Raw genomic sequence first — 26,071 nt, 5'->3', positions numbered from 1 at the left:
TTATTTTTAAAAACACTGAGTGGTGGCTGCCTGGGGTTGTGGTAGAGGCAGAAACATTAGAGTCTTCAGAAACGGGTCGGCAGAGGGCACGTGACTGTGAGGGAATGGAGGGATATGGACTGTGTCGGCAGAGGGCACGTGACTGTGAGGGAAATGGAGGGATATGGACATTGTGTCGGCAGAGGGCACGTGACTGTGAGGGAAATGGAGGGATATGGACATTGTGTTGGCAGAGGGCACGTGACTGTGAGGGAAATGGAGGGATATGGACTGTGTCGGCAGAGGGCACGTGACTGTGAGGGAAATGGAGGGATATGGACATTGTGTCGGCAGAGGGCACGTGACTGTGAGGGAAATGGAGGGATATGGACTGTGTCGGCAGAGGGCACGTGACTGTGAGGGAAATGGAGGGATATGGACTGTGTCGGCAGAGGGCATGTGACTGTGAGGGAATGGAGGGATATGGACTGCGTCAGCAGAGGGCATGTGACTATGAGGGAATGGAGGGATATGGACTGTGTCGGCAGAGGGCACGTGACTGTGAGGGAAATGGAGGGATATGGACTGTGTCGGCAGAGGGCACGTGACTGTGAGGGAAATGGAGGGATATGGACTGTGTCGGCAGAGGGCACGTGACTGTGAGGGAAATGGAGGGATATGGACTGTGTCGGCAGAGGGCACGTGACTGTGAGGGAAATGGAGGGACATGGACTGTGTCGGCAGAGGGCACGTGACTGTGAGGGAAATGGAGGGATATGGACTGTGTCGGCAGAGGGCACGTGACTGTGAGGGAAATGGAGGGATATGGACTGTGTCGGCAGAGGGCACGTGACTGTGAGGGAAATGGAGGGATATGGACTGTGTCGGCAGAGGGCACGTGACTGTGAGGGAAATGGTGGGATATGGACATTGTGTCGGCAGAGGGCACCTGTCTGTGAGGGAAATGGAGGGATATGGACTGTGTCGGCAGAGGGCACGTGACTGTGAGGGAATGGAGGGATATGGACTGTGTCGGCAGAAGGCACGTGACTGTGAGGGAATGGAGGGATACGGACACTGTGTCAGCAGAAGGCACGTGACTGTGAGGGAAATGGAGGGATATGGACTGTGTCGGCAGAAGGCACGTGACTGTGAGGGAAATGGAGGGATATGGACTGTGTCGGCAGAGGGCACGTGACTGTGAGGGAAATGGAGGGATATGGACACTGTGTTGGCAGAGGGCACGTGACTGTGAGGGAAATGGAGGGATACGGACACTGTGTCGGCAGAGGGCACGTGACTGTGAGGGAAATGGAGGGATACGGACACTGTGTCGGCAGAGGGCACGTGACTGTGAGGGAAATGGAGGGATATGGACTGTATCGGCAGAGGGCACGTGACTGTGGGGGAAATGGAGGGATATGGACATTGTGTTGGCAGAGGGCACTTGACTGTGAGGGAAATGGAGGGATATGGACTGTGTCGGCAGAGGGCACGTGACTGTGAGGGAAATGGAGGGATATGGACTGTGTCGGCAGAGGGCACGTGACTGTGAGGGAAATGGAGGGATATGGACTGTGTCGGCAGAGGGCACGTGACTGTGAGGGAAATGGAGGGATATGGACTGTGTCGGCAGAGGGCACGTGACTGTGAGGGAAATGGAGGGATATGGACTGTGTCGGCAGAGGGCACGTGACTGTGAGGGAAATGGAGGGATATGGACTGTGTCAGCAGAGGGCACGTGACTGTGAGGGAAATGGAGGGATATGGACTGTGTCGGCAGAAGGCACGTGACTGTGAGGGAATTGGAGGGATATGGACTGTGTCGGCAGAGGGCACTTGACTGTGAGGGAATGGAGGGATATGGACACTGTCGGCAGAGGGCACGTGACTGTGAGGGAAATGGAGGGATATGGACTGAGTCGGCAGAGGGCACGTGACTGAGGGAAATGGAGGGATATGGACTGTGTCGGCAGAGGGCACCTGTCTGTGAGGGAAATGGAGGGATATGGACTGTGTCGGCAGAGGGCACGTGACTGTGAGGGAAATGGAGGGATATGGACTGTGTCGGCAGAGGGCACGTGACTGTGAGGGAATGGAGGGATATGGACTGTGTCGGCAGAAGGCACGTGACTGTGAGGGAATGGAGGGATATGGACTGTGTCGGCAGAAGGCACGTGACTGTGAGGGAATTGGAGGGATATAGATAGATAGATAGATAGATACTTTATTCATCCCCATGGGGAAATTCAACTTTTTTCCAATGTCCCATACACTTGTTGTAGCAAAACTAATTACATACAATACTTAACTCAGTAAAAAAATATGATATGCATCCAAATCACTATCTCAAAAAGCATTAATAATAGCTTTTAAAAAGTTCTTAAGTCCTGGCGGTAGAATTGTAAAGCCTAATGGCATTGGGGAGTATTGACCTCTTCATCCTGTCTGAGAAGCATTGCATCGATAGTAACCTGTCGCTGAAACTGCTTCTCTGTCTCTGGATGGTGCTATGTAGAGGATGTTCAGAGTTATCCATAATTGACCGTAGCCTACTCAGCGCCCTTCGCTCAGCTACCGATGTTAAACTCTCCAGTACTTTGCCCACGACAGAGCCCGCCTTCCTTACCAGCTTATTAAGACGTGAGGCGTCCCTCTTCTTAATGCTTCCTCCCCAACACGCCACCACAAAGAAGAGGGCGCTCTCCACAACTGACCTATAGAACATCTTCAGCATCTCACTACAGACATTGAATGACGCCAACCTTCTTAGGAAGTACAGTCGACTCTGTGCCTTCCTGCACAAGGCATCTGTGTTGGCAGTCCAGTCTAGCTTCTCGTCTAACTGTACTCCCAGATACTTGTAGGTCTTAACCTGCTCCACACATTCTCCATTAATGATCACTGGCTCCATATGAGGCCTAGATCTCCTAAAGTCCACCACCATCTCCTTGGTCTTGGTGATATTGAGACGCAGGTAGTTTGAGTTGCACCATATCACAAAGTCCTGTATCAGTTTCCTATACTCCTCCTCCTGTCCATTCCTGACACACCCCACTATGGCCGTGTCATCAGCGAACTTCTGCACATGGCAGGACTCCGAGTTATATTGGAAGTCTGATGTGTACAGGGTGAACAGGACCGGAGAGAGTACGGTTCCCTGCGGCGCCCTTGTGCTGCTGACCACCGTGTCAGACCTACAGTCTCCCAACCGCACATACTGAGGTCTATCTGTCAAGTAGTCCACTATCCAATCCACCATGTGAGAGTCTACTCCCATCTCCGTTAGTTTGTGCCTTAAGATCTTGGGCTGGATGGTGTTAAAGGCACTAGAGAAGTCAAGGAATGTAATCCTCACAGCACAACTGACCCCCTCTAGGTGAGAGAGTGATTTGTGCAGCAAATACGTGATAGCATCCTCCACTCCCACCTTCTCCTTATACGCAAACTGAAGAGGATCCTGGGCGTGCCTGGTTTGTGGCCTCAGATTCTGTATTATCAGCCGCTCCATGGTCTTCATCACGTGCGACGTCAAGGCAACAGGTCTGAAGTCATTCAACTCCTTTGGTTGTGGTTTCTTCGGTACCGGGACAATACAGGATGTTTTCCACTGTCTGGGTACTCTTCTCTGCTCCAGGCTCATGTTGAAGATGCGCTGTAGGGACTGTGTCGGCAGAGGGCACGTGACTGTGAGGGAAATGGAGGGATATGGACAGTGTTTAATTGTCCATATAAATCAGAAAGGATTTAATTGATGTGGCACCAGCACTGATTTAAGGCTGAGCCGAGGCCGACCGTCATGTCGGGCAATTAGGGCTGCCCGTGTTCTCTGCCATTCAGGGAGAAGTCCTGTGGCGGGAGGTAGCTGGACCCAGGGCTGGGATGACTGAATTCATGGCTCACCTTCTCTGTGACGAGGGTCTCCTCCGCTGTTCCCTCCTTTCGCTGCTCGTTGACCTGGCTCGGGATTCCGGGCTTGTGTTGGGGTTGAATTAACTTCTGAGATGGGAGTGGAGGGGAGGGAAGGGCAGGAGAGGATTAGAAACAGAGCATCACCAGGCTGCACCAAGGCAGCTCCCCACCCCCCCCACTGCCAAATACCCCACTCCACACAGAGGCACAGAGACGGGGGAGGGTGCAGAGCTAGGAGGGGGTCACTGAGACGGGAGGGTGTTACAGACAGGGAGGGATGTAGGTCCAGGGGGCTTTCCAGAGATGGGGGGGGTGTGGGAGCTGAAGGGATCACTGAGACGGGGACGAGTGTAGAGTCTTGAGGAGGGGGGTGACAGAAATGGTGTGGGGTGTAGGGAAGGTGGGGTTCACAGACACAGAGTTTTAGGGTCCTGTCGGAAACTGAACAGCTACCCCTCCGCCTTCCTCCTCCCTCCCAGCCTCCACTCCCCATTTACCCCATCCCTCCCTACCTGCCTCCCCACTCCTCACTCTTCAACGCGGCCTCTCCAAGATGAGTTTGAACAATTACCTCGAGGTTGAAGGGTCGGTACTCGTCCCACATCTCCAGCACTCTCTCCTCATCATCAGTGTAGCTGAGCCTCTGCCTCGGGGTGTCCAAACCACTCACTGTCCGCCTGGCACCGTCCCTGACCAGTACTGGGATCCTGCTGTGCAGCAGGGCGCGGACAGGCCGATAGAAGACGCCCTCCAGCTGCCGGGCCAGGTCCGCCAGATTCTGGTCATCAGGTAAAGCCAGACCGTCGCTGCCCGCGTCCGAGTCCCAGCCGGAGCAGCTGGCTGCTCCCAGCGAGGAGGTGGAGAGGGAGCGGGCCACCGGGAACGGACGGCCGAGCCAGGGGGAGGCCCCAGGGCTGGCAGGGGAGAGGCTGGCGCCTGCCAGCTCGCTGATGGACTTGCTGCGGGCTAAGTGCCCGGCGGCCAGGGCGCGGGCCAGCCGTCGGGGGACCGGGCACACGGCGTCGTACTCGTAATCGGACACGCGGAAGGCGCTGCAGCCGAGACATCGGTGGTCCGGGCAGGAGCAGCGGTCCGGCTCGGCTTCACTGGCCTCCGACCAGCACTCGTACCCTGCCAGGCTCATGTCGTCCTGCAACAACGACGCGTAGTCGCCCTCCGCCAGCTCCCGGTCTCCCGGATCGCCGGCCGGCGCCCGGCCGTGCAGGTGACGCAGGAGCTCGGCCAGACGCCCCCTCTCAGTCAGCAGCCGGCGCACCCTCTCCACCGAGAGCGCCTGCACGCGGGCGACGACGCCGTCGAAGCGGTGCAGCCTCTCCAGGGCCGCGGCACACTTGCCGCAGAGGAACTCGCCCTCGCCGTCGCCCCGGCCAAGCCGGCGGCCGAGCACGTGGGACAGCACTACCCGTAGGTCCACCGCGGCCCGGGTACTGAAGATCCATCGCCTCTGGTTGCCTTTTAGCTCGGCGCCACAAACCCGGCAGACGTCCTTCATCGCTCACCTGGGAGAAGGGGTGAGGAGAGAGGCGTTATCCTCTGCAAACAACAGGCAGATCAGCGGTGCAGCAGGGTACAGGCCCTTCGGCCCACAACGCCGTGCTGACCCTTTAACCTACTCTTCCCTCCCACGTACTGCCCCGTGTTTCTATCATGCATGTGCCCGTCTAAAGAGATCCTTATTGCCACTGTAGCAGTGGTTGTCAGCTCAGGCCATTCCAGAGTTCAGAGTTCGGTCAGGAGTTCGTACACGCCGCCCCGTGGCCACTTGGGTTTCCTCCGGCTGCTCTGGTCTCCTCGCTCCCCTCCCCCCCACAACTCTGCCCATTCAGATTGCACGGCCCCCATGCAATCACCAAACAACGCTGCCCTGTGATTAGGCTCGAATTAAACAGCCGGGTTACTGGGTCTGCACAGCTTGGGGGGGGTGGGGGGCCCAGATGTATCTCGAAATAAAATTCAAAAATTAAAAGATGTTGTTAACAAGGATGAGGCTTTGTGGTACTTGGAGGTACATGATAAAACAGGCTGTAGTTTGCTCAAAGGAAAATCTTGCCAGACAAATAGGTTGGAATTCTTTGAAGAGATAACAAGCAGAATAGATGAATTGATGTTGTGTATTGGGTTGTCAGAAGGCTTTTGACACGAGGCTGATAGGCAAGGTAAGAGCCCATGGTACTACAGGAACGATGTCATGGACAGAGCATTGGCTGATTGGCCAATGACAGGTAAAAGGAACCTGTTCTGACTGGCTGCCGGTGACGAGTGGTGTTAGGCCCACTTCTTCTTACATTGCTTGTCAATGATTTGGCTCTTTGGCCAAGTGTGCGGACGATATGGAGAATGGTGGAGGGACGGGTCGTGTTGAGAAAGCCCGGAGGCTGCAGAGGAGCAGGTGAGGAGAACGTGTGAAGAAGTGTCAGGAAGTGTCTGGTCAGGTGTTTCGATAGAAGGAATAGAAGCGTAGAAATTGGGAGAAAATTCAAAACTCCGAGGTGCACAGACTTGAGAGTACCCGGAGGGTTAACTTGCAGCTTGAGTTGGTGCTGAGGAAGGCAAATATAATGTCAATATTAATTTTGAGAGGACTGGAATGTAAAAACAAGCATGTAATGATGAGGCTTTACGAGGTATTGGCGAGGCTTCCCTCCCTCGGAGTATTGTGAACAGTGCTGGAGAACGTGCTGACGTTTATTCCTCCGGTTTAGGATGGTGCTGGTGAACTTCAGCAATTTCTGCTGGTGTCTAATGAAACAAGGAAAACAACTTTGCTCGTCACATTTTTTCTGCCAAACAATAGTATGTAGCTTCCCTTCAGACGAAGGCAACCCGATGTGGTAGAGCTGAGGCGAGGCGAGGCGAGGAAGACCTGAGGCTCTGTTGATTTAGGTGCCGTGCCAGATCGGAAAGGTCAGGTACAGGTTGGATTGGGTCAGAGAGGTCCAGGCTCCAGAACAGACCGGGCCGAAGTTTGCATGGTGATTTAATCGCTGGGCTGAATTGAGGAGGTGGGGTCCTGGTCCCAGAGCATTTCGAGGCAATCGAACCCATATTTAGGCAGATTTATAAGATAAGGGTGTCAGGGCCTGAGGCGAGGGACAGGCCGATGCAGCTCAATGCTGCACAGCATTTACTCGGCTCAGCGCTGAACTCGGGGCTCTCCCTGGACTTCAGTTCCTCCTCTGTGTTCTCATTGGATGTCCCTCTATTCTGAGGCTGTGCCCTCTGGTCCCTCCGAGACTCCTCCACTATAGGAAACATCCTCTCCACATCCACTCTATCTGTGTCCTCAGGTCCTAGACTCCCCCACTATAGGAAACATCCTCTCCACATCCACTCTATCTGTGTCCTCAGGTCCTAGACTCCCCCACTATAGGAAACATCCTCTCCACATCCACTCTATCTGTGTCCTCTGGTCCTAGACTCCCCACTATAGGAAACATCCTCTCCACATCCACTCTATCTGTGTCCTCAGGTCCTAGACCCCACCACAATAGGAAACATCCTCTCCACATCCACTCTATCTGTGTCCTCTGGTCCTAGACTCCCCCACTATAGGAAACATCCTCTCCACATCCACTCTATCTGTGTCCTCTGGTCCTAGACTCCCCCACTATAGGAAACATCCTCTCCACATCCACTCTATTGTGTCCTCAGGTCCTAGACTCCCCCACTATAGGAAACATCCTCTCCACACCCACTCTATCTGTGTCCTCTGGTCCTAGACTCCCCCTCTATAGGAAACATCCTCTCCACATCCACTCTATCTGTGTCCTCAGGTCCTAGACTCCCCCTCTATAGGAAACATCCTCTCCACATCCACAGGTCCTAGACTCCCCCTCTATAGGAAACATCCTCTCCACATCCACTCTATCTGCGTCCTCTGGTCCTAGACTCCCCCACTATAGGAAACATCCTCTCCACATCCACTCTATCTGTGTCCTCAGGTCCTAGACTCCCCCTCTATAGGAAACATCCTCTCCACATCCACTCTATCTGCGTCCTCTGGTCCTAGACTCCCCCTCTATAGGAAACATCCTCTCCACATCCACTCTATCTGCGTCCTCAGGTCCTAGACTCCCCCTCTATAGGGAACATCCTCTCCACATCCACTCTGTCTGCGTCCTCTGGTCCTAGACTCCCCCACTATAGGAAACATCCTCTCCACATCCACTCTATCTGCGTCCTCTGGTCCTAGACTCCCCCACTGCAGGAAACATCCTCTCCACATCCACTCTATCTGTGTCCTCTGGTCCTAGACTCCCCCACTATAGGAAACATCCTCTCCACATCCACTCTATCTGTGTCCTCTGGTCCTAGACTCCCCCACTATAGGAAACATCCTCTCCACATCCACTCTATCTGTGTCTTCTGGTCCTAGACTCCCCCCACTATAGGAAACATCCTCTCTACATCCACTCTGTCTGTGTCCTCTGGTCCTAGACTCCCCCACTACAGGAAACATCCTCTCCACATCCACTCTATCTGTGTCTTCTGGTCCTAGACTCCCACCACTATAGGAAACATCCTCTCCACATCCACTCTATCTGTGTCCTCTGGTCCTAGACTCCCCCACTATAGGAAACATCCTCTCCACATCCACTCTATCTGTGCCCTCTGGTCCGAGACTCCCCCACTATAGGACTCATCCTCTCTATATCCACTCTGTCTAGGCCTTTGAATTTTAGAGTGATTTCAATGACATCTTCCCCAACTCCTCTCAACTCCAGTGGGTACAGGCCGAGAGCCATCAAATGTTCCTCAAACATTAACCCTTTCATTCCTGGAATAATTCTCGTGAACCTTCTCTCAACCCTCTCTGCTGCCAGAGTACAGAGAGTCCTTCTAGAGACAGGATGGCACGTGATGTGATCTTAGGAAATGCAATTGAGTAAGTGGTAGGAGTGTTAGTTTGTTCCGTTGGTATGGAAACACCAAAGCCCAGGAATGGGATAGACTACAGAAAGCCCAGCCTATCACAGGCAAAGCCCTCCCCACCAATATGCACATCTACAAGAAGTGCTCCGTAAGAACACAGCATCGACCATAAAGGAACCCCACCATCCATCACAGGCTCTCCTCTCACTACCACCATCAGGCAGGAGGTACAGGAGCCTTAGGTCCCACAATACCAGGCTCAGGAATAGTTATTACCCTACAACCATCAGGCTCCTGAAGCAGTGTGGATAACTTCACTCAGCACCACTCTGAACTAGTTCTACAATTCTTGCAGAAGGACTTTTCTGATTGGCTGCCAGGGACAAGTGGCGTTGCACAGGGGTCGGTGTTGTGACCGATTCTTTTCACGTTGTACGTCAGTGATTTGGATGACTAAGTTGGTAGCTTTGTGGACAATATGAAGATTCTGAAGGACTTGGATAGATTAGGAATGGACAAAGAAGTGGCGATGGAATATAGTGTTGTGAAGTGTTTGGTCACGCACTTTGGTAGAAGAAATAAATGGGGAGAAATTTCAGAAATCAGAAGAGGTTTGGGAGTCCTCATGTAAGATTTCCTAAGGCAGGCAAATGAAATGTTAGCATACATATCAAGAGGACTGGGACATAAGAACAAAGATGTAATGTTGAGGAATTGGTCAGACTACTTTGGGTATTGTGAGCAGTGAGCCCTTGACCCCTTAGCTAAAAGATGTGCTGGCATTGGAGAGGATCCAGATGCTGATGCCACTGAATGCCAAGGGATGATGGTTAGACCCTCTGGTCATTGCCTGGCACTTGTGTGGCTCGAATGTCATTTGTCACTTGTCAGCCCAAGCCTGGATATTGTCCAGGGCTGCTGCATTTGGCAATCAACTGCTTCACTATCTGAGCAGTCAAGAAAAATGCAGAACATTGTGCAGTCATCTGTGAACATCCCCACTTCTGACCTTAAGAACGAAGGAAGGTCATTGATGAAGCAGCTGAAGATGGTTGGTCCTAGGACACTTCCCTGAGAAGCTCCTGCAGTGATGTCCCGAGGATGAGATGATTGACCTCCAGCCACCACAGCCCACAACTTTCTGTTGTGTCTGTAAGGAATTTGTATGACCTCCCCGGAACCATGTATGTTTCCATGCACAGTCCAAATACAGATCAGTTAGTAGGCAAATTGATCATTGTAAACGGTCCTGTGATTGGACTGACGGCAAATTGGTCATTGTAAACGGTCCTGTGATTGGACTGACGGTAAATTGGTCATTGTAAACGGTCCTGTGATTGGACTGACGGCAAATTGGTCATTGTAAACGGTCCTGTGATTGGACTGACGGTAAATTGGTCATTGTAAACGGTCCTGTGATTGGACTGACAGTAAATTAATCATTGTAAACAGTCCTGTGATTGGACTGACGGTAAATTGGTGGATTGCTGAATGTGTAGCTCATTGTTTCACAAGGGTCTGTTCCACGCTGTATCGTGAAATAATTAAATATTCTAAATTTGGCCACAACGGCTTCTTACATAATGTCAACAGAACATCACGACTCTTATTCATCACAACCAGATTTATAACTCTGGTTATCAGGGGAATGAAGAGGGTGGATCCATAAGGCATAGGTGCAGAATTAGGCCATTCAGCCCATCAAGTCTGCTCAGCCATTTCATAGTAGCTGATCCCGGATCCCATTCAACCCCATACACCTGCCCTCTCAAGATATCCCTTGATACCCCAACCAATCAGGAATCTATCACCTTCCGTTTTATATACACCCATGGACTAGGCCCCCACCACAGTCTGTGGCAGAGCATTCCACAGATTCACCACTCTCTGGCTAAAAAAATCTCCTCCATACCTCTGTCCTAAAAGGTCGCCCCTCAATCTCGAGGCTATGCCCTCTAGCTCTGGATACCCCCACCATGGGAAATATCCTCTCCACATCCACCCTATCGAGTACTTTCAACATTCAGTAGGTTTCAATGAGATCCCTATGCATTCTTCTAAATTCCAGTGAGTACAGGCCCAAAGCTGCCAAACACTCCTCATGTTAACCCCTTCATCCTCTGAATCATCCTTGTGAACCTCCTCTGGACTCTCTCCAATGACAGCACATCCTTCTGAGATATGGGGCCCAAAACTGTTGATAATATTCCAAGTGTGGTCTGACTAGGGTCTTATAAAGCCTCAGTATTATCTCCTTGCTTTTATATTCTAATCCCCCTTAAAATAATTGCCAGCATTGCATTTGCCTTCTTTACCACAGACTCAACCTGTAAATTAACCTTCTGTGAGTCTTGCACGAGGACTCCTAAGTCCCTCTGCACCTCTGATGTTTGAACCTTCTCCCCATTTAGATAATAGACTGCACTATTGTTCCTTTTACCAAAATGCATTATCATACATTTCCCAACGCTGTCTTCCATCTGCCACTATTTTGTCCATTCTTCCAATTTGTTTAAGTCCTGCTGCAATCGCATTGCTTTCTCTGCACTATCTACCCCGTCACCTATCTTTGTATCATCTGCAAACTTTGCCACAAACCCACCAATTCCATTATCCAAATCACTGACAAACAATGTGAAAAGTAGTTGTCCCAATAATGACCCCTGAGGAATATCACTAGTCACCAGAAGCCAACCAGAAAAGGTCCCTTTTATTCCCACTCGCTGCCTCCTGCCTGTCAGCCATTCCGTTATCCATGCCAGTATCTTTCCTGTAGTGCCAGAGGATTTTATCTTGTTTAGCAGCCTCATGTGTGGCACTTTATCAAACGCCTTCTGAAAATCCAAGTAAATGACACCCACTGCCTCTCCTTTGTCCACCCTGCTTGTTACTTCCTCAAAGAACTCTAACAGATTTGTCAGGCAAGATTTCCCTTGACAGACACCATGCTGACTTTAACTTATTTTATCATTAGTCTCCAAGTAGCCAGAAACCTTATCCTTAATAATGGACTCCAGCACTTTCCCAACCACTGAGGTGAGGCCAACAGTCCTGACGAAGAGTCTCGGCCCAAAACGTCGACAGCGCTTCTCCCTATAGATGCTGCCTGGCCTGCTGTGTTCCACCAGCATTTTGTGTGTGTGGTCTGAATTTTCAGCATCTGCAGATTTCCTCGTGTTTGGCCTTTCGTTTCCTTTCTTTTGCCTTCCTTCCTTCTTAAAGGGTAGAGTGACATTTGCAATTTTTCTACTCCTCCAGGACCATGCCTGAATCAAGTGATTCTTGAAAGATCATGACCAATGCATCTGTTATCTCTTCAGCGACCTCTCTCAGGACTCTGGGATGTAGTCCATCTGGTCCAGGTGACTTATCCACCTTAAGACCTTTGAGTTTGCCTAGCACATTTTCCTTTGTAATAGCAATGGCACTCACTCCTGCTCCCTGACACACACCGACCTCTGTCACACTGCTAGTGATTCCACAGTGAGGACTGACGCAAAGTACCCATTAAGTTCATCCGCCATTTCTTCGTCCCCCATCACTACCTCACCAGCATCATTTTCCAGTGGTCCAGTTCAAACCTCCCTTTTACTCTTTATATTACTGAAGAAACGTAGTACCCTGCTTTACATTACTGGCGAGTTTGCTCTCATATTATATCTTTTCCCTTCTTCAAGCTTTTTTAGTTGCTTTTTGTTGGATTTTAAAAGCTACTGACTCATCCAAATTCTTGCTTTCCTTTGCCCTTTCCTTGGCTTTTCTGCAGCCCTGAACTTCCCTTATCAGCCGCGACTGTCTACCCCTGCCACAGAAAACCTACAGCACAATACAGGCCCTTCAGCCCACAAGGTTGTGCCGAACATTTCTAACCCTAGAAATTACTTCGCTTACCCATAGCCCTCTATTTTTCTAAGCTCCATGTGCCTATCCAAAAGACTCTTAAAAGACCCTATCGTATCTGCCTTCACCACCGTTGCCGGCAGCCCATTCCACGCACTCACCACTCTCTGAGAAAAAAAACTTACCCCGGACATCTCCTCTCTACCTATTCCCCAGCACCTTAAACCTGTGTCCTCTTGTGGCAACCATTTCAGCCCTGGGAAAAAGCCTCTGACTATCCACACGATCAATGCCTCTCATCATCTTATACACCTCTGTTAAGTCACCTCTCATCCTCCATCGCTCCAAGGAGAAAAGGCCGAGTTCACTCAACCTATTCTCATAAGGCATGCTCCCCAATCCAGGCGACATCCTTGTAAATCTCCTCTGCACCCTTTCTATGGTTTCCACGTCCTTCCTGTAGTGAGGTGACCAGAACTGAGCACAGTACTCCAAGTGGGGTCCTATATAGCTGCAACATTACCTCTCAGCTCCTAAATTCAATTCCACTATTGATGAAGGCCAATACCCCACACACCTTCTTAACCACAGAGTCAACCTGTGCAGCTGCTTTGAGTGTCCTATGGATTCGGACCCCAAGATCCCTCTGATCCTCCACACTACCATTAATACTATATTTTGCCATCATATTTGACCTGCCAAAATGAACCACCTCACACTTATCTGGGTTGAACTCCATCTGCCACTTCTCAGCTCAGTTTTGCATCCTATCAATGTCCCGCTGTGACCTCTGACAGCCCTCCACACTATCCACAACACCTCCAACCTTTGTGTTGTCAGCAAACTTACTGACTCATCCCTCCACTTCCTCATCCAGGTCATTTATGAAAATCACGAAGAGTAAGGGTCCCAGAACAGATCCCTGAGGCACACCACTGGTGATCAACCTCCATGCAGAATATGACCCGTTTACAACCACTCTTTGCCTTCTGTGGGCAAGCCAATTCTGGAGCCACAAAGTAATGTTCCTTTGGATCCCATCCCTGCTTACTTTCACAATAAGTCTTGCTTGGGGTACCTTATCAAATGCCTTGCTGAAATCCATATACCCTACATCTATTGCTCTTCTTTCATCAATGTGTTTAGTCACATCCTCAAAAAATTCAATCAGGCTCGTAAGGCACGACCTGCCTTTGACAAAGCCATGCTGACTACTTCCAAGCTCTCCAAATGTACGTTTGTACATACATCCTGCCTCTCAGGATCTTTTCCATGAATTTATCAACCACTGAGGTAAGACTCACTGGTCTATAATTTCCTGGTCTATCTCTACTCCCTTTCTTGAATAAAGGAACAACTCTCCAATCCTCTGAAACCTGTTCCATCCCTATTGATGATGCAAAGATCATCACCAGAGGCTCAGCAATCTCCTCCCTCACCTCCCACAGTAGCCTGTGGTACATCTCATCCGGTCTCGGCGACTTATCCAACTTGATGCTTTCCAAAAGCTCCAGCACATCCTCTTTCTTAATATCTACATGCTCAAGCTTTTCAGTCTGCTGCAAGTCATCACTACAATCACCAAGAGCCGTTTCCATAGTGAATACTGAAGTAAAGTATTCATTAAGTACCTCTGCTGTTTCCTCCGGTTCCATACACACTTGCCCACTGTCACATTTGATAAATCCTATTCTTTCACGTCTTATCCTCTTGCTCTTCACATACTTGTAGAATGCCTTGGGGTTTTCCTTAATCCTGCCCGCCAAGGTCTTCTCACGGCCCCTTCTGGCTCTCCTAATTTCCTTCTTAAGCTCTTTCCTGTTAGCCTTATAATCTTCTAGATCTCTGACATTACCTAGCTCTCTGAACATTTTGTAAGCTTTTCTTTTCTTCTTGACTAGATTTATTACAGCCTTTGTATACCACAGTTCCTGTACCCTACCATAACTTCCCTGTCTCATTGGAACGTACCTATACAGAACTCCACACAAATATCCTCTGAACATTTGCCACATTTCTTCTGTACTTTTCCTTGAGAACATCTGTTTCCAGTTTAAGCTTCCAATTTCCTGCCTGATAGCCTCATAGTTCCCCTTACTCCAATTAAACGCTTTTCTAACTTGTCTGTTCCCATCTCTCTCCAATGCTATGTTAAAGGAGATAGAATTGTGATCACTATCTGCAAAATGCTCTCCCACTGAGAGACCTGACACCTGACCAGGTTCATTTCCCAATACCAGATCAAGTACAGTCTCTCCTCTTGTTGGCTTATCTACATATTGTGTCAAGAAAACTTCCTGAACACACCTAACAAACTTCACCCCATCTAAACCCTTTGCTCCAGGGAGATGCAAATCTATATTAAGGAAATTAACATCTCCCATCATGACAACTCTGTTATTATTACACCTTTCCAGGATCTGTTTCCCTATCTGCTCCTCGATATCCCTGTTACTATTGGGCGGCCTATAAAAAACTCCCAGTAAAGTTATTGACCCCTTCCTGTTCCTAACTTCCACCCAGAGACTCCGTAGACAATCCCTCCATGACATCCACCTTTTCTGTAGCCGTGACACTATCTCTGATCAAGAGTGCCACGCCCCCACCTCTTTTGCTTCCCTCCCTGTCCTTTCTGAAACATCTAAAACCCGGCACTTGAAATAACCATTCCTGTCCCTGAACCATCCAAGTCTCTGTAATGGCCACCACATCATATCTCCAAGTATCCTTCAGTGGGACCTATCTTTCCTGCACCTTGTGAACTATTCCCAAAGCTTCAGCCATCTGTGTTTTGCTGTCATCCCCTCCGGTATCCTCCTCCAATCCACCGGGGCAAGCTCCTCTCTCGTGCCTCTGTAACTCCATTGAGATACTGATACATGTGACTGGTGCTTCTCCCTCTCAGACTGCAGCACGAGTTCAATCATATCGTGATCACAGTCTCCCAAGGGTTCCTTTACATTAAGCTCCCTAATAAGATCTGGGTCACCCCATCTCAGATAACCTTCCCCTGAGTAGGCTCAAGCACAAGCTGAAAAGGAGGTGGGGAAGATGCCTGAATAAGAAAACGGGGAGAGGGGAAAGAGGACAAGTTAGAAGGTGACAGCACAGGTGATTCCTTTCCGTCTTCAACTCCCCACTCTGGCTTATTACCCCTTCTCCTTACCTGCCTTCTTCCCAGTGCCCCACCTCCTTACCTTTCGCCTCGCTGATAAATAACCCAGGGCAAGCTAATGCCCGCCAGCTGAATCCCCCTGCACACAGCCGATAAATCCAAGGCAACCTCAGAGACAAATACTGTTCATCACCGGCAGAATAACAGGAGTTGCCAGTCAGCATTGAACTCACAACTCAATCGCCTAGGCTATGTGTGTGAGGGCAGTTCCGTTACCCTGCAGCCGCGCACACACACAGCTTGGAGGGAGCAGTGCCGGGCATCTATGGAGGGAATATTTCCGATCGAGACCCGTTATTGGGACTGTAAAGGGGATGAAGCAAGAAACAGAGAGTGAACAGAGGGAAGGAGGACAAGCGAGCAGGTGAGCGGTGAAGCCAGGTGGGTGGGGAGGGAGGGAGCTGGGAGGTGATTGTTGGATAAGGCCAAGGGCTGGACAGGACGGAACCTGGTAGGACAGGAGAGCGGAACACAGGAGAAAAGGAGCGAGAGGAGAGGAGGAGAGCGGAACACGGGAGAAAAGGACGGAGAGGAGAGCGGAACACGGGAGAAAAGGACGGAGAGGAGAGCGGACGACGGGGGAAGAGGTCGGAGAGGAGAGCGGACGACGGGGGAAGAGGACGGAGAGGAGAGCGGACGACGGGGGAAGAGGACGGAGAGGAGAGCGGACGACGGGGGAAGAGGACGGAGAGGAGAGCGGACGACGGGGGAAGAGGACGGAGAGGAGAGCGGACGACGGGGGAAGAGGACGGAGAGGAGAGCGGACGACGGGGGAAGAGGACGGAGAGGAGAGCGGACGACGGGGGAAGAGGACGGAGAGGAGAGCGGACGACGGGGGAAGAGGACGGAGAGGAGAGCGGACGACGGGGGAAGAGGACGGAGAGGAGAGCGGACGACGGGGGAAGAGGACGGAGAGGAGAGCGGACGACGGGGGAAGAGGACGGAGAGGAGAGCGGACGACGGGGGAAGAGGACGGAGAGGAGAGCGGACGACGGGGGAAGAGGACGGAGAGGAGAGCGGACGACGGGGGAAGAGGACGGAGAGGAGAGCGGACGACGGGGGTGTTCCACCAGCATTTTGTGTGTGTGGTCTGAATTTTCAGCATCTGCAGATTTCCTCGTGTTTGGCCTTTCGTTTCCTTTCTTTTGCCTTCCTTCCTTCTTAAAGGGTAGAGTGACATTTGCAATTTTTCTACTCCTCCAGGACCATGCCTGAATCAAGTGATTCTTGAAAGATCATGACCAATGCATCTGTTATCTCTTCAGCGACCTCTCTCAGGACTCTGGGATGTAGTCCATCTGGTCCAGGTGACTTATCCACCTTAAGACCTTTGAGTTTGCCTAGCACATTTTCCTTTGTAATAGCAATGGCACTCACTCCTGCTCCCTGACACACACCGACCTCTGTCACACTGCTAGTGATTCCACAGTGAGGACTGACGCAAAGTACCCATTAAGTTCATCCGCCATTTCTTCGTCCCCCATCACTACCTCACCAGCATCATTTTCCAGTGGTCCAGTTCAAACCTCCCTTTTACTCTTTATATTACTGAAGAAACGTAGTACCCTGCTTTACATTACTGGCGAGTTTGCTCTCATATTATATCTTTTCCCTTCTTCAAGCTTTTTTAGTTGCTTTTTGTTGGATTTTAAAAGCTACTGACTCATCCAAATTCTTGCTTTCCTTTGCCCTTTCCTTGGCTTTTCTGCAGCCCTGAACTTCCCTTATCAGCCGCGACTGTCTACCCCTGCCACAGAAAACCTACAGCACAATACAGGCCCTTCAGCCCACAAGGTTGTGCCGAACATTTCTAACCCTAGAAATTACTTCGCTTACCCATAGCCCTCTATTTTTCTAAGCTCCATGTGCCTATCCAAAAGACTCTTAAAAGACCCTATCGTATCTGCCTTCACCACCGTTGCCGGCAGCCCATTCCACGCACTCACCACTCTCTGAGAAAAAAAACTTACCCCGGACATCTCCTCTCTACCTATTCCCCAGCACCTTAAACCTGTGTCCTCTTGTGGCAACCATTTCAGCCCTGGGAAAAAGCCTCTGACTATCCACACGATCAATGCCTCTCATCATCTTATACACCTCTGTTAAGTCACCTCTCATCCTCCATCGCTCCAAGGAGAAAAGGCCGAGTTCACTCAACCTATTCTCATAAGGCATGCTCCCCAATCCAGGCGACATCCTTGTAAATCTCCTCTGCACCCTTTCTATGGTTTCCACGTCCTTCCTGTAGTGAGGTGACCAGAACTGAGCACAGTACTCCAAGTGGGGTCCTATATAGCTGCAACATTACCTCTCAGCTCCTAAATTCAATTCCACTATTGATGAAGGCCAATACCCCACACACCTTCTTAACCACAGAGTCAACCTGTGCAGCTGCTTTGAGTGTCCTATGGATTCGGACCCCAAGATCCCTCTGATCCTCCACACTACCATTAATACTATATTTTGCCATCATATTTGACCTGCCAAAATGAACCACCTCACACTTATCTGGGTTGAACTCCATCTGCCACTTCTCAGCTCAGTTTTGCATCCTATCAATGTCCCGCTGTGACCTCTGACAGCCCTCCACACTATCCACAACACCTCCAACCTTTGTGTTGTCAGCAAACTTACTGACTCATCCCTCCACTTCCTCATCCAGGTCATTTATGAAAATCACGAAGAGTAAGGGTCCCAGAACAGATCCCTGAGGCACACCACTGGTGATCAACCTCCATGCAGAATATGACCCGTTTACAACCACTCTTTGCCTTCTGTGGGCAAGCCAATTCTGGAGCCACAAAGTAATGTTCCTTTGGATCCCATCCCTGCTTACTTTCACAATAAGTCTTGCTTGGGGTACCTTATCAAATGCCTTGCTGAAATCCATATACCCTACATCTATTGCTCTTCTTTCATCAATGTGTTTAGTCACATCCTCAAAAAATTCAATCAGGCTCGTAAGGCACGACCTGCCTTTGACAAAGCCATGCTGACTACTTCCAAGCTCTCCAAATGTACGTTTGTACATACATCCTGCCTCTCAGGATCTTTTCCATGAATTTATCAACCACTGAGGTAAGACTCACTGGTCTATAATTTCCTGGTCTATCTCTACTCCCTTTCTTGAATAAAGGAACAACTCTCCAATCCTCTGAAACCTGTTCCATCCCTATTGATGATGCAAAGATCATCACCAGAGGCTCAGCAATCTCCTCCCTCACCTCCCACAGTAGCCTGTGGTACATCTCATCCGGTCTCGGCGACTTATCCAACTTGATGCTTTCCAAAAGCTCCAGCACATCCTCTTTCTTAATATCTACATGCTCAAGCTTTTCAGTCTGCTGCAAGTCATCACTACAATCACCAAGAGCCGTTTCCATAGTGAATACTGAAGTAAAGTATTCATTAAGTACCTCTGCTGTTTCCTCCGGTTCCATACACACTTGCCCACTGTCACATTTGATAAATCCTATTCTTTCACGTCTTATCCTCTTGCTCTTCACATACTTGTAGAATGCCTTGGGGTTTTCCTTAATCCTGCCCGCCAAGGTCTTCTCACGGCCCCTTCTGGCTCTCCTAATTTCCTTCTTAAGCTCTTTCCTGTTAGCCTTATAATCTTCTAGATCTCTGACATTACCTAGCTCTCTGAACATTTTGTAAGCTTTTCTTTTCTTCTTGACTAGATTTATTACAGCCTTTGTATACCACAGTTCCTGTACCCTACCATAACTTCCCTGTCTCATTGGAACGTACCTATACAGAACTCCACACAAATATCCTCTGAACATTTGCCACATTTCTTCTGTACTTTTCCTTGAGAACATCTGTTTCCAGTTTAAGCTTCCAATTTCCTGCCTGATAGCCTCATAGTTCCCCTTACTCCAATTAAACGCTTTTCTAACTTGTCTGTTCCCATCTCTCTCCAATGCTATGTTAAAGGAGATAGAATTGTGATCACTATCTGCAAAATGCTCTCCCACTGAGAGACCTGACACCTGACCAGGTTCATTTCCCAATACCAGATCAAGTACAGTCTCTCCTCTTGTTGGCTTATCTACATATTGTGTCAAGAAAACTTCCTGAACACACCTAACAAACTTCACCCCATCTAAACCCTTTGCTCCAGGGAGATGCAAATCTATATTAAGGAAATTAACATCTCCCATCATGACAACTCTGTTATTATTACACCTTTCCAGGATCTGTTTCCCTATCTGCTCCTCGATATCCCTGTTACTATTGGGCGGCCTATAAAAAACTCCCAGTAAAGTTATTGACCCCTTCCTGTTCCTAACTTCCACCCAGAGACTCCGTAGACAATCCCTCCATGACATCCACCTTTTCTGTAGCCGTGACACTATCTCTGATCAAGAGTGCCACGCCCCCACCTCTTTTGCTTCCCTCCCTGTCCTTTCTGAAACATCTAAAACCCGGCACTTGAAATAACCATTCCTGTCCCTGAACCATCCAAGTCTCTGTAATGGCCACCACATCATATCTCCAAGTATCCTTCAGTGGGACCTATCTTTCCTGCACCTTGTGAACTATTCCCAAAGCTTCAGCCATCTGTGTTTTGCTGTCATCCCCTCCGGTATCCTCCTCCAATCCACCGGGGCAAGCTCCTCTCTCGTGCCTCTGTAACTCCATTGAGATACTGATACATGTGACTGGTGCTTCTCCCTCTCAGACTGCAGCACGAGTTCAATCATATCGTGATCACAGTCTCCCAAGGGTTCCTTTACATTAAGCTCCCTAATAAGATCTGGGTCACCCCATCTCAGATAACCTTCCCCTGAGTAGGCTCAAGCACAAGCTGAAAAGGAGGTGGGGAAGATGCCTGAATAAGAAAACGGGGAGAGGGGAAAGAGGACAAGTTAGAAGGTGACAGCACAGGTGATTCCTTTCCGTCTTCAACTCCCCACTCTGGCTTATTACCCCTTCTCCTTACCTGCCTTCTTCCCAGTGCCCCACCTCCTTACCTTTCGCCTCGCTGATAAATAACCCAGGGCAAGCTAATGCCCGCCAGCTGAATCCCCCTGCACACAGCTGATAAATCCAAGGCAACCTCAGAGACCAATACTGTTCATCACCGGCAGAATAACAGGAGTTGCCAGTCAGCATTGAACTCACAACTCAATCGCCTAGGCTATGTGTGTGAGGGCAGTTCCGTTACCCTGCAGCCGCGCACACACACAGCTTGGAGGGAGCAGTGCCGGGCATCTATGGAGGGAATATTTCCGATCGAGACCCGTTATTGGGACTGTAAAGGGGATGAAGCAAGAAACAGAGAGTGAACAGAGGGAAGGAGGACAAGCGAGCAGGTGAGCGGTGAAGCCAGGTGGGTGGGGAGGGAGGGAGCTGGGAGGTGATTGTTGGATAAGGCCAAGGGCTGGACAGGACGGAACCTGGTAGGACAGGAGAGCGGAACACAGGAGAAAAGGAGCGAGAGGAGAGGAGGAGAGCGGAACACGGGAGAAAAGGACGGAGAGGAGAGCGGAACACGGGAGAAAAGGACGGAGAGGAGAGCGGACGACGGGGGAAGAGGTCGGAGAGGAGAGCGGACGACGGGGGAAGAGGACGGAGAGGAGAGCGGACGACGGGGGAAGAGGACGGAGAGGAGAGCGGACGACGGGGGAAGAGGACGGAGAGGAGAGCGGACGACGGGGGAAGAGGACGGAGAGGAGAGCGGACGACGGGGGAAGAGGACGGAGAGGAGAGCGGACGACGGGGGAAGAGGACGGAGAGGAGAGCGGACGACGGGGGAAGAGGACGGAGAGGAGAGCGGACGACGGGGGAAGAGGACGGAGAGGAGAGCGGACGACGGGGGAAGAGGACGGAGAGGAGAGCGGACGACGGGGGAAGAGGACGGAGAGGAGAGCGGACGACGGGGGAAGAGGACGGAGAGGAGAGCGGACGACGGGGGAAGAGGACGGAGAGGAGAGCGGACGACGGGGGAAGAGGACGGAGAGGAGAGCGGACGACGGGGGAAGAGGACGGAGAGGAGAGCGGACGACGGGGGAAGAGGACGAAGAGGAGAGTGGACCATGGGAGTAAAGAAGAGGACGGAGAGGAGAGTGGATGACGGGGGAAGAGGACGGAGAGGAGAGTGGACGACGGGGGAAGAGGACGGAGAGGAGAGTGGACGACGGGGGAAGAGGACGGAGAGGAGAGTGGACGACGGGGGAAGAGGACGGAGAGGAGAGTGGACGACGGGGGAAGAGGACGGAGAGGAGAGTGGACGACGGGGGAAGAGGACGGAGAGGAGAGTGGACGACGGGGGAAGAGGACGGAGAGGAGAGTGGACGACGGGGGAAGAGGACGGAGAGGAGAGTGGACGACGGGGGAAGAGGACGGAGAGGAGAGTGGACGACGGGGGAAGAGGACGGAGAGGAGAGTGGACGACGGGGGAAGAGGACGGAGAGGAGAGTGGACGACGGGGGAAGAGGACGGAGAGGAGAGTGGACGACGGGGGAAGAGGACGGAGAGGAGAGTGGACGACGGGGGAAGAGGACGGAGAGGAGAGTGGACGACGGGGGAAGAGGACGGAGAGGAGAGTGGACGACGGGGGAAGAGGACGGAGAGGAGAGTGGACGACGGGGGAAGAGGACGGAGAGGAGAGTGGACGACGGGGGAAGGGGACGGAGAGGAGAGTGGACGACGGGAGAAGAGGACGGAGAGGAGAGTGGACGACGGGGGAAAAGGACGGAGAGGAGAGTGGACGACGGGGGAAAAGGACGGAGAGGAGAGTGGACAACGGGGGAAAAGGACGGAGAGGAGAGTGGAAGGAGGATGGAGGAGGGACACTGGGGGAGATGTTAGAAAGGTGAGGAGAAGGGGAGAGGACAGAGTGGGAAAAGGAAGAAGAGGAAAAATTACTGGTAGTCAGAGAAATCAATGTTCATGCTATCAGGTTGGAGGCTGCCTAGACAGATTTGCTGCAAAATCTCTTGTGTTTATAAACTGTGTTGTACAGTTCTATGTAAGTACTGGAAAGTATTCCAGAGAAAGTGCAAGGTCACTAACAGAATTGCAGAGTTGTCTGGGCCAGCACTTGTATCACCCAGATACAGTGGGCTACCATCGTGCAGGCAGATGGGAATAACATGGACGAGTTGGGCCGAATTGCCTGTTTCTCTGAGCTGTGGTTTCTGAAACTCAAACTGGGATAAATTCCGGCTGACAGAAACCTTCTCAGTCTGTTAAAACCACCTCGTTCCCTCTGTGAGACGGAGAGGTGGCGCCAGCGGAGCGTCACACTACCGGGGCGCAGTGACTTCGAGTTCTGGACGGGACGGTAGCCCGGGGAACTTTCGGGAAGTATCCTCCCAGAGGGGAGATGCCCCTATCCGTCACCTAAATACCCGGGAAGGGGGTTGCGGAAGCGGCACCCCTGCCGGATTCACCCGCCCATCATCCCCACGCAGGCGGTGGAGGGGCGCCGGTCAGGGACCGTCCGCAACTGCCGGTCGAGTAGACGCCCCGGGCTCGGTACCCAACGCCAGGCGACCGGCGACTGCCCACTGCCCGGCACCCCCGCGGTCAAGACTCATTGCACTGACCCTCCCGTCCCGGGTCACCGAGTTTCCGCACTCTCACCTGAGCAGGTAATCCACCGCGGGCGGGCGGTCGGTCGGCCGCATCGACGCAGGCGTGTGCGATGCGCCGGGCGGGAGGAACTGATGTTGGATCTGTGCCCCTCCCTCGGCGGCCGGGCGCACCCTGCACTATTCAAACACTGGGTGGGGCGGAGGGCGAGCTGAACCCGTGACTAATGGCTGTGGCGCGCAGGAGGCGGAGCGCACACCTGCACATCACACGCCAGGGCAGCGCTTCCTCGCCAGCCCTGCCCCGGCCGCGGGGCGCTCCCTCTGCACCCCTGCCCCGGCCGCAGGGTGTCCCAGCCCCCCGGCGATGGATCGCCCAACAACGGGATCCCTCCGGCGATGGCGGAGTGGATCTAGAAGCCAGACAAGGTGGAAGCGAGGGGATTCGTACTTGTTCAAGAAACGGAATTTTAAAACTGCCACGCGGACATTTTTTTGAGCTGGTATGTAAAACAAGCCAAAGGGAAACAGGCCCTTCGGCCCAACTAGTCCATGCTGACCAGGCTCTGCTAATTCCCTTTGCTGGCATTTGGCCCATATGGTATTTATTTAGAGAAGTGCGGGAAGAGGGCCAAAGACATCATGAAGGATCTCACCCAGATATCAAGACAACACAGACAAAATGCTGGGGGATCTCAGCAGGCCAGGCAGCGTCTATGGAGAACAGTAGAGTCCAAGTTTCAGGCCGAGACCCTAACTTTATGGATGGAACACTTTTCATACAGACGACGCATTTCAAAATATTTGGATAAAAAAACAAATGTGAAAGTAAAATAGCAATAAACATGAAAATAAAATGATAGTTAAAAGCAGGGTAAAAAAGCTGGTGTTTGAAAGTGAGTCTGCGTCACTTACAGTTTTAGGTTTTGAATTAGGAGCCTAGTTCCAAAAAGCTGACCTGCCAATTATCTTTTGGGAAAGGTTATTTTAATTTAAGAGGCAGCGAAAAAAAAACCAACCCTCTTTATTCATTCCAAATTCCTCTCTCCCCTCTCCGGTTTATCTGGAGTACCGTACCGACGGCGCCGTTTATCACCGATCGGGGTTTGACTCCTTCCAACCGCGTACAAAGCATTTTGGAGGTGGGGGGGGGGGTGGGGAGCGGTCTTGGTGCCAATGACAGAGGAAGGAAAAGCAGTGATGTGCTGAGGAGCGAATTTAGAGAGCGAGGCAGGAAGCTGAGAATCAGGACGTCCCGGGTAGTAATTTCTGGATCGCTGCCTGTGCCACGTATCGGTGAGGGTAGAAACACGATATTTGGCAGGTAAATGTGAGGCTGAGAAGCTGGTGCAGGGGGCAGGGCTTCAGGTTCTTGGATGATTGGAATCTATTCTGGGGGAGGTATGACCTGTACAAAAGTGACAGGTTGCACTTGAACCCGAGGGGAACCAATATTCTCGCGGGCAGGATTGCTAGAGCTGTTGGGGAGGGTTTAAACTAATTTGGCCGAGGATGGGAACTGGAGTGAAGGGACTCAAGATAGGGCAGATGGGAAAAAAGTAAAGATAGCGTGCAGTCAGACTGTCAGGAAGGGCAGGCAGGTGACAGGACAAAATTGCAGCCAGCAGGGTGAGTATCCGTGCATTAGGGATGCAGAATCAAAAAGCGTAGCGAATGCAGCTCTGAAAGTGTGATATCTCAATGCATGGAGTAGGAGAAATAAGGTGGATGATCTTGTTGCACTTTTACAGATTGTCGGGTATGATGTTGTGGCCATCACTGAATTGTGGTTGTAGTTGGGAGTTGAATGTCCAAGGTTACATGTTATACTGGAGAGATATAAAGATAGGCAGGAAGGAAGGAAGGATGGTGTGGCTTTACTGGTAAAGAATGGCATCAAATCAGTACAACAGATGTGACATAGGATTGGAAGATGTAGAATCCTTGTGGGTTGCTAAGATACTGCAAGGGTAAAAGGACCCTGATGGCAGTTATATACAGGCCTCCCAATGGTAACTGAGATGTGGACCACAGATTACAACAGGAAATTAAAAAAGGCATGTTAAAAGGACATTTTTTATGATAGTCATGGGAGATTTCAACATGCAGGTCGATTGGGAAAATCAAGTTGGAAATGGATCTCAAGAGAGTGAGTTTGTCGAGATGGCTTTTTTAGAGCAGTTTGTCATTGAGCCTGTCAGGGAACCAGCTATACTGGATTGGGTGTTATGTAATGAACCGGAGGCGATTAGGGAGCTTAAGGTAAAGGAACCCCAAGGAGAGAGTGCTCACAATATGATTGAGTTCTGCTTGAAATTTGATTGCAAGTAAAATCTGACGTTTCAGTATTTCAACGGAATAAAGAAAATTACAGTGGTATGAGAGAGGAGTTAGATAAAACATCGAACATGGAATAGTACAGCACAGTACAGGCTCTTTGGCCCACAATGTTATGCCGACCCTCAAACCCTGCCTCCCATATAACCCCCCCCCCACCTTAAATTCCTCCATATACTTGTCTAGTAGTCTCTTAAACTTCAGTAGTGTATCTACCTCCACCACTGACTCAGGCAATGCATTCCACGCACCAACCACTCTCTGAGTGAAAAACCTTCCTCTAATATCCCCCTTGAACTTCCCTCCCCTTACCTTAAAGCCATGTCCTCTTGTACTGAGCAGTGGTGCCCTGGGGAAGAGGCGCTGGCTGTCCACTTTGTCTATTCCT

The 26,071-nt window shown here is 50.9% G+C and overlaps 1 protein-coding gene across 1 annotated transcript in view; it reads right to left on the bottom strand.

Moving 5' to 3' along the window:
- The window catches only part of LOC140719876 (uncharacterized), a 43,725-nt gene extending 20,228 nt beyond the window's left edge, over positions 1 to 23,497 (bottom strand). Inside the window, exons 1-3 of the mRNA XM_073034804.1 lie at positions 23,399 to 23,497; positions 4,463 to 5,411; positions 3,883 to 3,978 (exon numbers count right to left, since the gene is read on the bottom strand). Coding sequence (XP_072890905.1) covers positions 3,883 to 3,978; positions 4,463 to 5,404 — 1,038 coding nt within the window. The 5' untranslated portion in view covers positions 5,405 to 5,411; positions 23,399 to 23,497. The remainder of the gene's footprint in view (positions 1 to 3,882; positions 3,979 to 4,462; positions 5,412 to 23,398) is intronic.
- Positions 23,498 to 26,071: the final 2,574 nt, after the last annotated feature.

Source organism: Hemitrygon akajei, chromosome 2, assembly GCF_048418815.1.
Source record: "Hemitrygon akajei chromosome 2, sHemAka1.3, whole genome shotgun sequence".
In the NCBI taxonomy this organism is placed as follows: Eukaryota; Metazoa; Chordata; class Chondrichthyes; order Myliobatiformes; family Dasyatidae; genus Hemitrygon; species Hemitrygon akajei.
The sequence above is the reverse complement of the archived record's forward strand: the minus strand, read 5'-3'. Positions and strand labels throughout refer to the sequence as shown.